This window comes from Thermobia domestica, chromosome 17, assembly GCF_964235325.1.
Source record: "Thermobia domestica chromosome 17, izTheDome1.hap1.1, whole genome shotgun sequence".
Lineage (NCBI taxonomy): Eukaryota > Metazoa > Arthropoda > Insecta > Zygentoma > Lepismatidae > Thermobia > Thermobia domestica.
In genome coordinates this window covers 88,632,641-88,649,606 of record NC_137470.1, presented here as the reverse complement: position 1 = coordinate 88,649,606, position 16,966 = coordinate 88,632,641, and the positions used below count along the sequence as shown (strand labels likewise).

The following is a 16,966-nucleotide window of genomic DNA, read 5'->3' as shown; positions in this document are numbered from 1 at the left end:
CCATTCATGGTCGAGGCAAATTCATTTACTAAAATTTTCACCATTTTTACAGCAAAAAGAGAAATCCATGCAACAGGAGAATGACAGCGAAGCCAGGAGAATGACATATTTTTTTAAATTTTATGCTTATAGCTGGCATGCAGAGACTCACATAACCTTAAGCGTATAGTTAAAGAGTTAAAACCTATAGTTAAACCTAAAGTTAAAAAGTAAGGAGTGAGAGCATGAAAAAAGTTTAAAATCATATAATTATATAAAGAATAGGGAGAACGTAAAATAATAAAGCGACATGTATGACATAATTCTTAATTACAAGATGCATACAAACGTATATAATATATTGTATGTTTTAGAAAATGATATATAACAGTAACATCACAGTCGTTCAGTCTAATTTAAATTCACATTTCTATGTGCGAAACTAGGAACAGCAACATGCTATCTTAAAGAATATAGCCTATGACTTAAATTCTAACCTAAAACTCGACGGCTATTAGACAAGAAGTCTGAAAATAAACATACCGTTTCATCATATAAACTTAGTTTGTTGGAAACTATAAATTTAATGCAATTGACATTTTTCACATAACTTCTATAAAACAAGATCTTACCTAAAAGAGTGTGACTTTTGTCCGTATTCAATAATAAATATAAGAGACCAATCATTAGCTTTCACAATACTATCGAAGCAATTGTATTATTAAATTTAAAAGATCTTACACATAGTACTTGTTTACCATTCTATGCTTAAAATATATAGAACTCACGCTGTCCTTTTACAATAATTTCTGGTTGTGGAAGAACTTCAGTAACTTCATGAACATTACAACTGTAAGTAATACCATTGAGGTTCCTCTTCTATAGTCTAGTGTCTTTATCACATTGAATAAGATACTCAATATTCACTTCACCATCCTTCACATCACTTCTACACAGTGCAATGTACTGAAATGACCTTTTCCTACCCTTTATATTAACGCGAAGCAACGTTCGCACAAGATGCATCATCATCACTACTATAAATGTCTTCAACTCTGAGTATCTCTTTGGTTGGAATTTGAGAGTTAGAGTACTGGCCTAATTCATAGTGATAACAATAGCCTGTACAATCAAAACAAGACAGCATTCTCATTCCGAGCAATCGTCTGTTACCTGTGTCCTTTTCAGTGACCACTTGGTGTACAGACATGGTTCCTTTAAATTTTTTTACCTTTCTCCTGGATAATTTGCGCTGCATTTGTTTAATATCATCCGACGGTATTTCTTCAATGATTACACTTTGCATGCTCTCTTTTAAACACTTGACTAAAGCTGCTGAGTTTGCAATATCCTTACCCTGTGCTACTATGTTGTCTGCCACTCGTTTGCATATGTCTCCAATGCCATATGGTGCGCCTTTACCATGACCAGCTTCATAATAGTTCCATGTGGCTTTAGATATGTTTGGGTACATTTAAAAAAAAATCACTGCACAAAACACTAAACATCAAATTATTCCTATATTGAGTAACAGGGCTGTCACTCCAGAAATGGACTATATCTACAGACTAGTCGGAGACAGTTTTCTCACCACTGGTTGAAGATGGGTCCAAATCGCAGGTACTTCATGTAGAAGGTTACTGGACAGAGTACAAAAACTTCGTATATTAATGTTAGACTCACTTTTGTCGCGGGTATAAACGACCACTGTGTGCAATGCTACTTGTTGTCTTGATCCTCCAAAGTTAAATGACTGTATTTCTTCTAAATACTTACATGCATAATTCTCACTAAAATCCATGTGAATTATTGCTTCTCTTTGAGTTATGGTCTCTTTTTGTAATCTCAAACTATTTTGTTGGTGTCTTACTCGAGCCACATGCTTCGAAAATTCATCTACTGGTTCTATTAACTCATTTGCTATTTTTGAAACTGTCGTATTTATCTTTTCTTTAACAACTTTTTTACTGATTTGACCGATCCGTTGCTATCTGTATAATTTTAAGTTTTTGTGATCCACTTTGAATATTCGGCTTCATAATCATCAAATTCCTTGAGAATGATTCTTTTCTTGTTGCATCTTTCACATTTTGTTAACAAACATTGTTCCTCTTGCGAATCACAGCAAATTATTTCTAACACCGAGTCTGGTTTTGACACATCTAAACAGCCATATGCGTAGAGAGCTTTGATTAACATTTCCATATCTGAATGCTTCACACATTTGCCCATCTCTCTTTCACCGATAGTCACTTTCGTCACCCACTTTGGCCGGTACCGGGTAAACGTGCTATGGCTGGTATATTTCCTTTTCGGCTTATCTCTCAAATACTCTGTATATAAGTGGTCATGTTATCTTCCAATACTTTTCGTTGATGCTTTCCACACTTAGAACTGGCATAATCCTTTTTCCTGAGAATATTCTACTGACATTGTCTTGCTCGTAAAACGAGATGATATCCTGTTGAAGCTTCAGAGTAGCTGTCTTGCGCACTCTGGTATTTTCTGCCTCTAACATTTTTACGCGCCCTCTCTTCAGAAATCTAGCTGCGGACAACATCCGATACTTTTTAAAATATTTTTCCTCTGGTTATTAAGTGTAACATTCGTTTTTTTCTCTCCGAGCTCCCACCCTTCATTGTCTCAACTGATTGTGTTAACTGTTGATTAATAACTTCACCAAAGAGAAGTCCTTTTCTTATTTCACTCTTATTTCTTGAAGCTATGAGCTTTCCTACTTACTTTCTTGGAGTTAAAAATGATTCTTTGTCTGAGCTAATTTCCCTAGAAGATTCCGTTTTCAATCTTTGCAGCCGTTTCTTGTGTTTATCCAACTTTCTCTTCAGGTTCCACTTCATCTTTTACTCTCAACTCGCGATTTTTTTCTGTTCTCGTTTCTTTTTCTCCTGTTCTGTTGTTTTTCTAATTTCTGACACAATTTCTGGGGAATGTGGAACATCCTTACGTTCCGAAGCACTGTCTGGTGTAATAATATTACAAGAAATATTCGTATTACTTTCTACTCTCCCTTTTTGTCTCATTTTTGCTGTGTTTTGACGCCACTGTTTTCTCTTCATTCGCTTTTCTCTTTCTGACATTTCTTTGATGAGCTTGACCTGTTCTTTCATCCTCTTCTTTGGTATTTCATTCTGGACTTTCTTTCAATTCTGCAGCGACGGAAGGACACTCCGCAGCTTTTTGCTTCAGTCTCTCATATCTTCAACGTTCAGCTTCCCTTTTTTTCTGAAGACGCTCTTCATTACTTTGCTTCTTTCTCGCCATCTGCAAGTGACAAGGAAGTCCACTTCAGACCCCTTATAAGTAACGTCTGGGTGCTCTGACTCCTGATCACGTAGTAGTTGCCATTCTCCTGGCACGAAAATGCCAGAAGAATGACATTGCAGTAACATTTCGTTAAAATCTTACACCGTATTTATCTGTTACATGAAATGATGTACTCATTTTAAACATATATGTTTTGTCTCTCTCAAGAAAGCTAATTAATTTATATATTGTAAAAAAACAAACTAAAATTACTTACCAGAAGAATGACTGGAAATGCTGCAAAGAATCACATACCTACTTCGCAGTACACTTACTCAGAAACTGACTGAAGCAACAGGCAGGTTCAACACTGTAGCCAATATCACAGATATAGAAGGCACTATCTGTATAAAAATGAGCTCTTACGATTTTGTACACGTAATCAAATATGATCTTGAAAGAGACGAGACATCACCCAGAAGAATGACAGAAATATTAAGGACAGAATTTGATGTTATAGAAATTATATTTTTTTTATTTTGCTTTCTCTTTTTGAATTGAAAAAGTGCTATATATTTCAAATATTGTATGAGAAATTTATGAAATAGAATTGACATCAAAACAAAATATACAAGAGTTATTAGAAATATTTGTACATAGGGACACCCAGGAGAATGACATTTCTATTCATCTTTCCCCTCAAAATTTATGAAATCATTAAGAACTATGTAGAAAATACTGATTATCAGGTTGATATATTTATAAATAATATGTCTCTCGAAAGGAATTCATTTTTAAAAACAATTTTTTAACGTACTATTGAAAGACTTCAAAAGGCCAATCTATTTGCAAACGACCCATATTATATATATATATACACATATATATATATAGGGTTGGCAACGGTGAGGCGACGATCACAGTTTCGGACTGTTGGCGGAAGTGTGTTAGGGCAAACTCCATACTACATCAAGAGCAGTAGAACTGCAGATTGGAATGAACTGGGTAAAAGGTGATGGTATATAATGAGCGATCTTTCTGATTTTCAAAGAGACGTGTTTGTTTATGTCAGTTTCGTAGATTCTTAAATACACTTTACAATGTTTACAGTATGCTTTTTTACAAACTTTCCTCACATTTTTAATTCATTTGCTAAATTCTTTATCTGGCAGTCATGAATTTTGGAAGTTTTTATTTTATCTCCACCTATTGATTCTGGTAATATATGAATAATACAGTAACACAACTAAATTTTGGATGTTTACGTTTACACAGCTGCATACAACTATTAGGCCCAGGCATTAACTGAGACATCAACACGGTCAGTGATACTGTAACAGCACACTCAAAAAAACAGCAGTCAGTTCTGGAGATTAAAAAGTACTAAAATAAGAATGAAACTAGTATCTAACATGTTAGTTTTACTAGAACTATTGTTTGATGTAAATAGAATACTCAGCCAATAAAACTTTTATTGTAGTATATGAAACCAACAATCTGCGATTCATATATGAAAATAAGAAAGTAGAACATTCTCAAGAGTTAAAGCCTGCAGAAAATTAAAAGTAGCCTGAAAGTAGAGTGCAGTCCAATTTAAAAATTTGGTAGCGAGGGCACCTAAAAAATCGCCCAATCCGCTACTTGTAGCCCAATCTGGCAACATTGCTCCCAGGTCGAATTATATGATAGACAGAAAATTCCTTCCCCACAAAATAACTTGGCCAATGACTGGTGAACCATCACACAAGAGTGTTGTAAGCTGAACTTGAAGCTGTGTGTTCTTATTGTGTTATTTTTATTTTTCGTACAGTCAGTATGAGAATCAGTATGGGATTTGTACTGGGGAATGACATTAACTTGAGAAGAAAATCACCACACATGCAGTATATTCTGTAGTACAAGCCCACATAAACACGTCCTTCAGCGATACTTCTGTTTCTTTCCCTCTCAACTCCTAGTAACTAGAACAATGCGTTCAATATTTCGGTATTATCTAAGCTAATACTATTTAGTGTACAGCATACAGTTAGCATGATCTGAAAGTACTTTAAATCTCTGTAACCTCTACGTAAAGGACATGTCCTACCGATGTATGTTCGTCGGAGGTTGTTTATTCTCTTTCTTTCTCTCTCTCTCTCTCTCCTTCCCTTTATACAGGGTGCATCATTTATAATGTCCAACTGTGATAACGGAGAAACCGAAAGAGGGAGAAAAGCGAAATTTTGCAGGAAGCAACTATAAGCAGGGGGACATCTTTGCACGTACTAAACAGAAACATCCAACAATGTTGCCAACCCAATATAAAGTTAAAGTTTTTTTTTAAATGGCACTACGTCAGATTATTACACATTCCAAATCAACATGTTAAACGAAAAAATGAAATACCAAATTTATTATTCAGTGTTGCAAGTAGCAGTGTAGGATGTTGTAATATAACAACATCCAAAGTTTGGAAGCCTCTTGTCGTTGTTGAGTTGAGTTTTACGTCCCGTTCAGCAGCGAGGCTATATGAGACGTGGACCTACTGATTAACGTGGAATCCGAACCACATGAGCTCCCGCCGGGAATCGAACCCGGGCCTCCCACTTGGAAGCCTCTATATCACACATACAGCACAACGAAGATGGACAGATAATGCATGTCAAAAGTACCTAAGCGTTGGATATTATGGTCACGGTATGGCTTGTTTCGAATGAATAGGAACGAAGTTACAAGGGCTTGAAAATTTAATTTTTGTCGAAACGTTTTATTTCCCAAACATGCTTAGAAAAGTATCATATCTAGTTACCTGTACGATTTGCAATTGGCAAACAAATCATTTTACAGTTTACAGCACTTCAATATCTCAAACTGTTCTGGAGATATGGTAAATACTGATAAAGTTCGGAACAATGCTGAAAATGGCGTATTTGCGGAAAATATTTAAAATGATTGTTGTCTTCTTTCTCTTTCATAGCATTATAGCAATAGCTTTTAGTAGCTGTAATTACAAGTTCTCGCAATTACATGACAAGCAGTGTTGCAAACTTCAGCAATGTTTTTCATATCTCCGCAACGGTTTGAGAATTCGAAGTGCTGTAAACGGTAAAATGGTTTGTTTGCCAGTTGCAAGCCACACCAGTAACTAAATATGATATTTATTTAAGCATGTTTTCGAAACCAAATCTTTGGAAAAAAAATTAAATTTTCAAGCCCTTTTAACCTCGTTCCTAATCATTCAAACAAATCATACCATGACCATGGTATCCAACTGTAAGGTACTTTCGATGTGTATTATCCTGTCCATCTCCATTGTGATGTATGTGTGATAGAGGCTTCCAAACATAGGATGTTCGTGATGCTATAACATCCTTAGTTTCCAACACTAAATAATACATTTGTTATTTTAAGTTTTCGTTTGACATGTCGATTTGAAATTCGTAATAATCTGGCGTAGTCTCTCTCGAATAAACATAACTTTATATTGAGTTGACAACACTGTTTGGTGGATGGTTCTGTTTAATATCTGCAAAGATGTCCCCCTCCTTATAGTTGCTTCGTGCAAGTTTTGCCTTTCTCCCTCTCTTGGTTTCTCCGTTATCACGGTTGGATATTGTGAATAATGCATCATATATAAATCTGCAAAGATACAGCATTTTTATTGAAACTTTGGTATTAAACCAATCTTTCTGATTACTTAATATCAGTGTCTATAAACCTAAATGAAAAAAAAAATCAATTTGAGGATCAGTCCTGCACATCAACAGTATCCTTGTTGAGGGCGAAATACATCCTTGATATGGAGAGATCCGAATCAGCCAACATTGTGTACAATTTTAAACAGCAATGTATTAATTACTGCAAAAGAACCGCAATTAAAATTTAACTTCAAAAAAATGAAATATGGTCAATACAAATTGATTCTGGAATCGACTGGTCTTTCTTAATTGGTTACAATGGCTACAATGGGATATACAGATGATTCTTGAAATAATGGAAATGCAACTTATGTGATTAATACAGCATGAGACCACTGTTAGCCTGCAGCACAACTCTGATTAATAATAGAATGTTAGTATATAAACAATGCACGACTTCCAAAGGAATACTGTTCACTCATGTTTTCCTTTTAACTTTAATGTTATTTCCTTCAAGAACCAACAGATGAATCCCATGTAGGTTTGAAATGATGATAAAGTTTGCAGAGACTGGCAAGTGAAAGAATAATTCTACTTAACCATGATTACCAAACACCACTTGCAGGTAATATAAACAGAAGTTTATTATAGTAGGTAAATAGCATTTGAAACATTAATTCTACGCCAGAAAGAAAGTAGCTTTATTTAAATCAATACCTTATAATTCCAAGATGGGCCAAGTAATTTCTAAAACTGAAACTCAAACCATTTTCTCATTGCATGCACCCTCACCAGGAAGTGAACACCGAACAATGAGCATACAACAGGTGTATTAATCACGAGATTATTATTATTATTATTATTATTATTATTAATAATAATAATAATAATAATAATAATAATAATAATAATAATAATAATAATAATAATAATAATAATAATAATAATGCTGGTAGTTTATAAATGTTTATGTACTGCACTGCACGTTTCAAGAACATATTAGAGAAAAAGTAAGTTAAAGAATACGTATAGAGTCTAATTGCACCAATGTCTAGTCGCTGTATAGCGCGTAATTTCTCCCCCATAGTCACAACAACTTTTTTTCGTTTATCAGCCATTTTCAGATCTTCACTGTAGTACACTTAAAAAATCATTAACCATACCCCAATAACAATTTATGAACACAGTACCGTACGTACTGTACATTTATAATCAGCAACAGCGACAAGCGTACTGTATTGAGGTCTGTTACACACTGACGAAACAATGAACAAGGAGCAGAACACTGCTCTTTTCCTGTCACAACTTGTATTTTGCGCACGACACGTAGCAGACGCCACTTCCAATGCCTTGGCAATGTTGCCTTCCCATGACTCCACCTTGCATTCCTCATTTAATTACGATAGAAGAAAAGTAGGACGGATACTCGGGAGTCTAGTGTACTATCCTTAAGTTATATTAGTTGCCATTTATATGGTAAATGAAACAAAAATAAATATTCTCTATTATACACATTTCTTGATTGAATTTTCCCTTCTCAGTCGAATAATTGCAAGTTGGTGCCACTGCAAAAACAACAAGCAATTTCGATGGTGAACAAACACCGTGTTCGTGGGTTTTCTCGGGTTCTCTCATTTTTTCAGGCTTTCTTCATTCCACCGTTTCATTCATTCTCATCGCCGTCCTGTAGCTTACAGGGCATAATCATGGAATGTAAAAATGAGAGATTTCATTTCATTTTTAACAACTTCGAGCTACCATCGACTGGAAATTTTATAGATTTGAGGGAGTAGTTACAATGTTGAATCTACTAAATAATGATACTTTGGATGTAATAAAAGTACGCTTGAACAAGACGAAAATACCTCTGACACTCATATATATATAATAGTGTATAAATCTGTTGTTTCCTAAACTTACTTTGCTGTAACACCAAATTCTACTTTGTCAACCTCCCATAAACAGCAAGAAAGACTACAAATCAACATATTTCAAACAAAAAATTATTTCCATCTTCCAGAAAATAAAGCAAACATACGGAACAGGTAAACGCGCTATATTTTCTTGCTCCAATTATTTAAACTAAGTCATGTTATAGTACAATTATTACTGAAGCACTTATTTATGAGCTACAAAATTACAGGGCGTTTTCCGAATACTTCAGAAGAAAACTGGCACCCAAAACTAAGCTACACCTTGTGGACTTCTCTTTATGAGAAATGATTTATGCTCTAAGGCTGCTAATGAAATAGTTGTTTATGAAATATCAAGTGAATAAATTTAAAAAATCGCATGAATCATGTTTGAGAAAACTGTTAAATAATCACACCCAAGAGTAAAGTACTCCTAAAATATATCTTTACGAGAGGTGATTTAGATAACATTATAGAATAAATGAAATGAACAAAATTATTTATGAGGAATGAGCAAAATCACCTGTTGTTTTTGAAAAATCATCCTAAAAAAAACACTTCCACGAGTAAACTGCCCTTTGTTGATTTTGTCCATAAGAAATAACTTATCCCGTATTGTAAATATTTAAATGAAATATTAACAAAGTCGTATAATTAGTTTTTGAGAAAATCTTTCGAAAAAAAAAAAAAACTCCCAAGAGTGAACTACCCTTGCAGATTTTTTTTTTTTTTTAATGAGAAAGGACTGATTCCATAATGTGTGTTGTTAATGAAAAAAATATTTAAATAAAATAAATCGCCACTGACGTATCTGAGAATGCCAGAGAAATATTTACACCATATTACAGGATTATTAATGAAATATTGATCTATCAAAAATAAATAAGGCCGTTTAGCCGTTTTCGAGAATATAGTATTATTTTATTTTTTACTCTAGAATAAACTGTTCTTATTTTGGGTGATAGGAAGATAATTCGAAACGCCGTTGAGGCATCTTACAACAGACTTAAGTTTAAAATTTGGTGCGGATACATTAAACGATGTGGGCTTTAGCCGACTGTATACACATCGAGAAGAACGAATGGACATTGCAAATCACATTTTCAGCATTAAGGGCAGAGAAGCGTGTAAATCCGTTATATCTCGGACTACATTCTTTTTTATTATCACCATATTTTCTTCTCTCCTACTGAGAAGTAAATACGATGAAATTAGATAACGGGCTACATATATGCAGGAACACAAAGAAAGAATTATGAAAATTTATACGAACCTAAATATGGCAAAGCAACATTAATTCTTTTTTTGTATCCATCTCAATTGTCCATTTATTTTTATTTTTCCTCTCTGTCCTGATGATGGGCATATTTTTAGTCGAAATATATTGACCTGTAATATTACATATTGTTAACGTGAAGTTGGCGACAGAACTTACTTTGTTTTGATTATTAATTTTTCTGTGTTTAACTCGAATAACATTATTAGAGCAACATACCAACTACGCTTACCTTTCACAGCCTGCACAGCAGCTTGCACATTTTCTCCAGAATACTCCTGACGAGTTATTCCAATTGGAATTCCCAATGCTTTCGCACGTACGTACAATGTTGATCGCGGAATTTTATAATTCGCCGCGGCCTCTACTAAAGATTTCCCGGAACGCATCTCACCAATGGCTGCCATCAAATTTTCTTCACTGAAACGACAGTGAAAAACCTCACATCAAATACAATTCATGAAATGATCTACTTTTCCACAAATACTGAAATACAAATATACATATCGTATGTTCCAGACCGCCTGTACACCTCTCTGAAAATCTGAATAACTAAATCAAACAGAATTATAAAAACAATATTTAAAGTATTTGGTTGTGCCCTATCGAACCACGCTATTTTCAGATTCTGGTTTTCACCAGAAGTACGTTACTCAAATTGAAAATTATATTCCTTAAATGAGCCATGGTTCTTTTCATTGCGGTTTCGGAATCTACGTCAAAAATAGGAAACTTTTATTTGAAACATTAATAAAAGAAAGAAAAAAAAAGTTTTAAACCTTTAAATGATTGTTGAAACTCAACTGTTTTCAGGACTTGGCATTAACTTCGAGACCACACTTACATCCCTCTGGAAGTCAGAACAAAATTGAACAAATTTTCAGAAACAGTATTTCAGACATTTGCTCGTGATCTACCGAATCGTGATATTTTCAGTTTCTCGTTTTCACCAGAAGTACGTTGAACAGACCAGAAATTGATTTTTTAAAATGTAACATGTTTCTTAGCAACGTGGTTTCGGATTCTACGGTTTGTAAAAAGTACTTGTTAAAACCTTTAACTGATCTTTCAAATGCGACCTTTTACTCCTGAACGCGGTATTCATTTGCATAGATACAGTGATCTGCGCCCCCATTAAGTCATTTTATGCTCTAGGCATGTGCATTAGGTCACTTTTATCTCTACCCATGAGCAGCTGCCCTTACTTGTCCTGTTCATTAAACCTTATTTATCCTTTACATTGCATAAAAAGATTTTTTTTTGTGTTGAATTGTGATAAACCTAATCTGCATAGATATTAGTAATCTGCAACGGATAACGTGAAATATTAATATGATCAAATCGTCTTATTTGATTTAAGCTTGAATAGGTTGTTCTTTGAAAAAATGAAATGAAATCTTTGAGTTTTACGTCCCACGGTTATGCCGGTTAGGCTAAAGGAGACGGTGATGATGAGTAATGGATGAAATGGTGGAATGAAGAAAGTGGGAGGAAACGGGAGGACCCCGAGAAAACCCACGCACATGGTGTTTGTCCACCACAAAGTTCACTTGGCGGGGGCTGGGATCGAACCCGGGACCCCAAGCACCAGAGGTGAACGCTCTACCACTGAGCCACCGCGGCCCCCGGGTTGTTATTGGAGTTACTTGTACTAACTTATGCAATAAAAAATTATCTCCCCCTACGAAATGATCGTGACGTAGCCTTACGACTCAAATTTTGAAGAAATAAGGTTCAACGAACAGGACGAGTAGGGCAGATTAAGCTGACAGCCTTCCGTAGCCTTCTGTATATGTCGACCTTAATTGCTAAACCGAAGTCTAGAAGTCACTAAAAGCAACTGAGAAACAGCTCAACCACATTAACTCACACACCACGTGTGCTGAAAGTTAGATACGAAAGTATTTATTGAGAACTTGCGTAGAGATGAACCAGACCTAATGTTATTTATACATAAGGTACAAATGACCTAGTATAGTTCTGTATAGATTATGGCTTACTGCACATGCGTAGAGACACTTTATCTACAGTTCATAGGTAGAGATGAAAGTGACCTAATGCACATGCGTGGAGTATAGAATGACTTAATGGGGGCGCAGATAACTTGATCTAAGCAAATTAATAATGTGTTCAGAAGCAAAATATCGCATTTCAAAGGTCAGTTAAAAGTTTTAACACGTATTTTTTACAAACCGTAGGATTCAAAACCGCGATGGAAAAAAACAGTTACATTTTAAAAAAATTCAACTTCTGATCTGCTTAACTCTACAATGCATGATTTTTTTTTATTTTCTGTAAAAAAAAATAGTTTTGCAAAAGAAAACAAAAATGAGTAACGGAAGTACCGGTACGGTTAATAGTGCCAACTATGCGGAAACTGTGGAATTACAACTAGCTTCGAGCGTTTCCAATCTGTTTCAATATGCATTAGCAACTGCATACCGTTATGTGGGAAAACCCAGATTATTTACCACAATAACTCATATCTGTCCAACTCTGCTTTGTAGGATTAACGCACTTCAGGTGTAAACCAGAAACTGAAAATAATACGATTTGATAGAGCACAACTGAATACCTTGAATACTTTTTAAGTTTACTTTTCTTACTCAGACTTTCACAAGGGTATACAGATGGTCTTGAACATCCGGTATATACAACACATCACCTCCCGAGCTAAGATAAATCAAAGTTCTTTGAAATTGATTTTGCTCCCGTCCTTCCTTCCCATGCCCACAAAATTTTCTACTGGACGAAAGCCTGATCAATATATGTGTAAATATTCAAATGAAGCAACTTCAATATTCCTATTTTAAAGTAATGCTGAAAATGTCGTGTTTAATATCATTTTTATTGGTATGATTTATTTCCTGTTATGCAGTTAGCGGGAGAGGAAATTTAAGCAACAGCAGTATTTTGTTCTGTCGACTGCACGGAATATACAAGTTATTTTGCACTGATTGTTTACTGTTCACTTTATGTACTTCAATACTGAGCTTCAACCATAGCAAAGGCCCGCTAAGAAGCTTGGGTTCAAATCTGTGTAAAAGAAATCTTATCATACTTGTAAGGATGTCTGAATAATATTGCTAAACAAAGGTAAGAAAACCACAACCTACCGTACATGCTCAATATGTTTCATATCATTTAGAATATGCTCTAAGGAACGACGATAGACAGATTCACATACCTTTAGAAACAAACTTTAGTCTGCTTTAAGTTCATCAAAATAATTTTCAACGCATTTTAAATCATTCATAATTTTGTGGTTTTGCAGAGTAGACAGCATCCTTAATTATATCCCAAGTAGTGTGAGATCATATGAGTAACAAGGCCAGCTGAGTATCCCGCGAAGTCCATGTTCAATCAAAAAATTGTTAACAGGAACCACGTAATACGATGGGGCATGTGTTGCTGCCAAATAATGAGAGGAAGCTGAGGTACATAAGATTGTTACAGTTATGTCTAGTCACACGTCCATTCAATTTGAAATAGGGTTCACCTGACCAAATAACTGATTTCACGAAATCTGTATCAGTATTACAATGAATAACAAAATTCCACACACATCTATCACCAACATCTATCATGATGAGTATGCTAAATGGTGGATGGCACAGGTTGAAGTGCAAAGTTCGCAGAATACCTTGTAGACCTGATGTTGGTATTTGCAGCTCAGGAAACTACTTTCGAGTAGATTTTTGCGGAGTTTTCACAAAAGGTTGCGCAACAACTTTTCTGTCAGCAAAGAAAGTGGTCTCTTGACCGTCAACCATCAGCAAATTTGAGATTCAATTTACGTAACTACAGTTGTGCTGGTAAAGGACTTTCGATAAATCTACCGTGGAATTCTGTGTGAATATTAGCAGCACTTTCATCAAATTTCCACAATTCTAGCATGCAGTTCCGTGGTAAACTTACGCTACATGTTACACACAACATAAAATGCAACTACGTAGTACGTACGTACACAAGAATAGTATTCTGCTTAATTCTTCCGTTACCTCTGTTGCCACCAGATGCTCGAAATTCAGCAGTTTCTATACAGATGGCGCTACTGCTTAACACAGTATGCCCGGAAGAATCATAACAAATTTCTTACTTTGATTCCTAAAATTAGAAATTCAGTTTTTCTTAGGGAAACTGACTTTTGGACTGCCTTGTATTTTCTCTCAACATATAGAAACAGAATCGACTTATCTGTCTTATCAACGCGGGAAAATGGTTGAGCTGTTTAAAATTAAACCTTAATGAAGTTAGCACTTGGCACGAGTTAGGTTTCTATCACGTCATCTTCATTAAAATGCGTGTCCTAGAAGGCAGACGGAATTCATAATTTAAAGGAGAAAAAAAATCGCACGAATCTCTGAGGTTACGCAAAAATGAAACTCTGTATACACTCCTTATTGAAAGTAAGTTGACACATGTTCAAGCATTTCGAAAGTTTCGCTTTTATGGGGAGGGAGAAATTTCTGTAATTCCTTCCTCCACATTAAACGCAACATTATTTCATCATCACTGGAAAATAGCTAAAGGTTACAAATTAATTTTGGAATGTAGTTGGCAGTTGGCTCAAGCCGAGTTCCTATCATCTTCCTTTCATTAAGGGAGCAGGTAGTTCAAAGTTTATGCGCGCTACACAAATCCGCATCAGGTTGCAGTTTGAAATTATTTTTTCGCACTTTGTTTGCCTTAGCTCAGGCCATTTTTTATTTTTCTTTAATCATTAAAATGAGTATCATAAAGAGAGTTCAAAATTTATACCAAAAATTGAGTATCTCACAAGCCTCTAACCAGCTTAAAATAAGCTTTGCAAAATAGCACTTAGATCCAGCTGGGTTATATGATAACACTTTGATTGAAATATGTATCCTAAGAAAGAGAGGGGTAAATTTCTCACAAAGAACAATGACTCTACCGCTTCAAATAAATTTTTTAACATAACACTTGGGTTAAGCTGGCTCTTAATCGTTTCATTTAATTTCAAATAAGCATCCTAAGGGGGAAAAGGAGGGTTTCAACATACCTTTCAAATATGTTTCAGAAACCTATTCTTTCCGTGCACCGTCGAATACTTCAGATAGTGTAGTATGTTTTTAAATTCAAACTACTGTAAAATACATCTTTATTCAAAAACTCATCACGATTTAGTTTAGGCAAAACTTTAAAATTAAAACAATTACAATATATTCAAGCCCTCTTTATACTTGCAATTAATTCAAAAGCCGTTGCTACAATTATTTCCTGGAATAATAATGATAAATGTGACATAATTTCTTTCCAGTACATGCTGCCTCAATCTTTTTTCCCTTTCTTGAAATCTGTGGAGTTTTTTTACATCGAAACAATTCATCTTTCATTAGGGTGTTCATTAGATTACACAATTAACTTCTGCCATTTAAACATGTTCGGGGACACCGTAATCTAATGGTTAGAGCGTTGAACTCACGTCCACGTGGTCCTGGGTTCGATTCCGGGCCGGTGCTTCCCAATTTTCGCGTTCACGTGCTCGTCGTTAGGCTTGATAGTTCAGCCAGTAGCAGATAGATAGCACTGGAGCGGCTCAGGCCCTCAAAAGGGCTGTTACGCCAACTGGTTTGTTTGTTCTTGTCTTATTTAAACACGTTCCCGAATGAAGTTTTGTCATCAATGGATTTGGTAGAGTGCAAGATTTAACAATTTTTAATCTCAATGTCAATATCACAGTCGCATGGAAGTTGGCTGTTCCGAAACATATCCAATACCTTGAGACTTTGTGTGTAAAGTAACCATATTTTCCATCTCAGTTGTTGATAGATCCTCACTGATTCAGCTGACCACCACAACTGAAATTTTATTAAAACTGCAACTGAAACTACATGTAACTGTGTCCAATCTATATAAGATGCAAAGGTGACATGAGACCTCATCAAGTTCAAAGTATAAACAATATTTTCTATAATCAGATTCAGTGTTTTGAAAAACCATCAATACGATTAAGAGCTAACGTGCAATCATCTAACAATTTAATAACCAGAATAATAAAAATGTGTTCACTTAGTTCCTTAAATATACCAGAAAAGGAAAAAAATCTTTATCTTATACTGAAAGTTAACACGATGTACAGATTTTTTTTCATGCACTCGGACTTTCCTTTCTAACAGTACGTCCATAGAGAAACTGAGAATTTCCATACAATTAAATGACCAACTCCCCTCTTGAAAATATGTAATATTAATAATCAAATTTTCTATCTGTAAGTGTAACAGCGTATACTGAAATTCCATTTTGTCAAATCATAGTTTTATTTCCGATTGAGATGAAGAATTTTGAAGAAAATGTCCAAAAGCTTACAATTAATATGATTGATGAATTTACCAGCGTTTCTACAAATAACATGAAGAACAAAGTTTTTACACTCAAGGTCTTACGGAAAATACAATTTGCTTTTTCGCTGTCTGTTCTTGTTGTATTTAACTGTTGCTTTCCAGTAATGACAGACTGCAAGACGAGTAATTTTAACTTGAATAAATTTCAAACATTAGTAGCACACACAATAAAGATGGCACATATATCATTCGCAGCTTTCATATTTCCTTCAATGTGAGATACCTCATAATGTGGAGAACGTGTCTGTTAGTTAAAAAAAAAGTGAAGGGTACGATAAAACTCATCTAATTCCATTTTTGTCACTGCAGCTCTATACATAGATTGTCAATAATACCAGATATTTCTAAATAAACATGACTTTGTTCTCTTGAAACATGACTTGTAAGATATTAATACTCCAAAATTTAATTGGTCTAGGCATGTGAAACAAGGAGCGGGATACTCAGAATAAAACAAAGATTCCGCAAATATATTACCTAAGCACATTCAGGGAGTCCTCGCCTTAATGGACGGCAAGAAAAATGGCTCCTGAGTACGAATCTTATTTTGCT

The 16,966-nt window shown here is 34.9% G+C and overlaps 1 protein-coding gene across 7 annotated transcripts in view; it reads right to left on the bottom strand.

Annotated features, from left to right (window-relative positions):
• LOC145673820 (uncharacterized) overlaps positions 1–16,966 on the bottom strand; it is a 234,519-nt gene that overhangs the window by 126,548 nt on the left and 91,005 nt on the right. For all 7 annotated transcript variants that reach the window (XM_081743587.1, XM_081743592.1, XM_081743586.1 and 4 more), the window contains one exon: positions 10,282–10,469. In XM_081743587.1, coding sequence (XP_081599713.1) covers positions 10,282–10,469 — 188 coding nt within the window. The remainder of the gene's footprint in view (positions 1–10,281; positions 10,470–16,966) is intronic.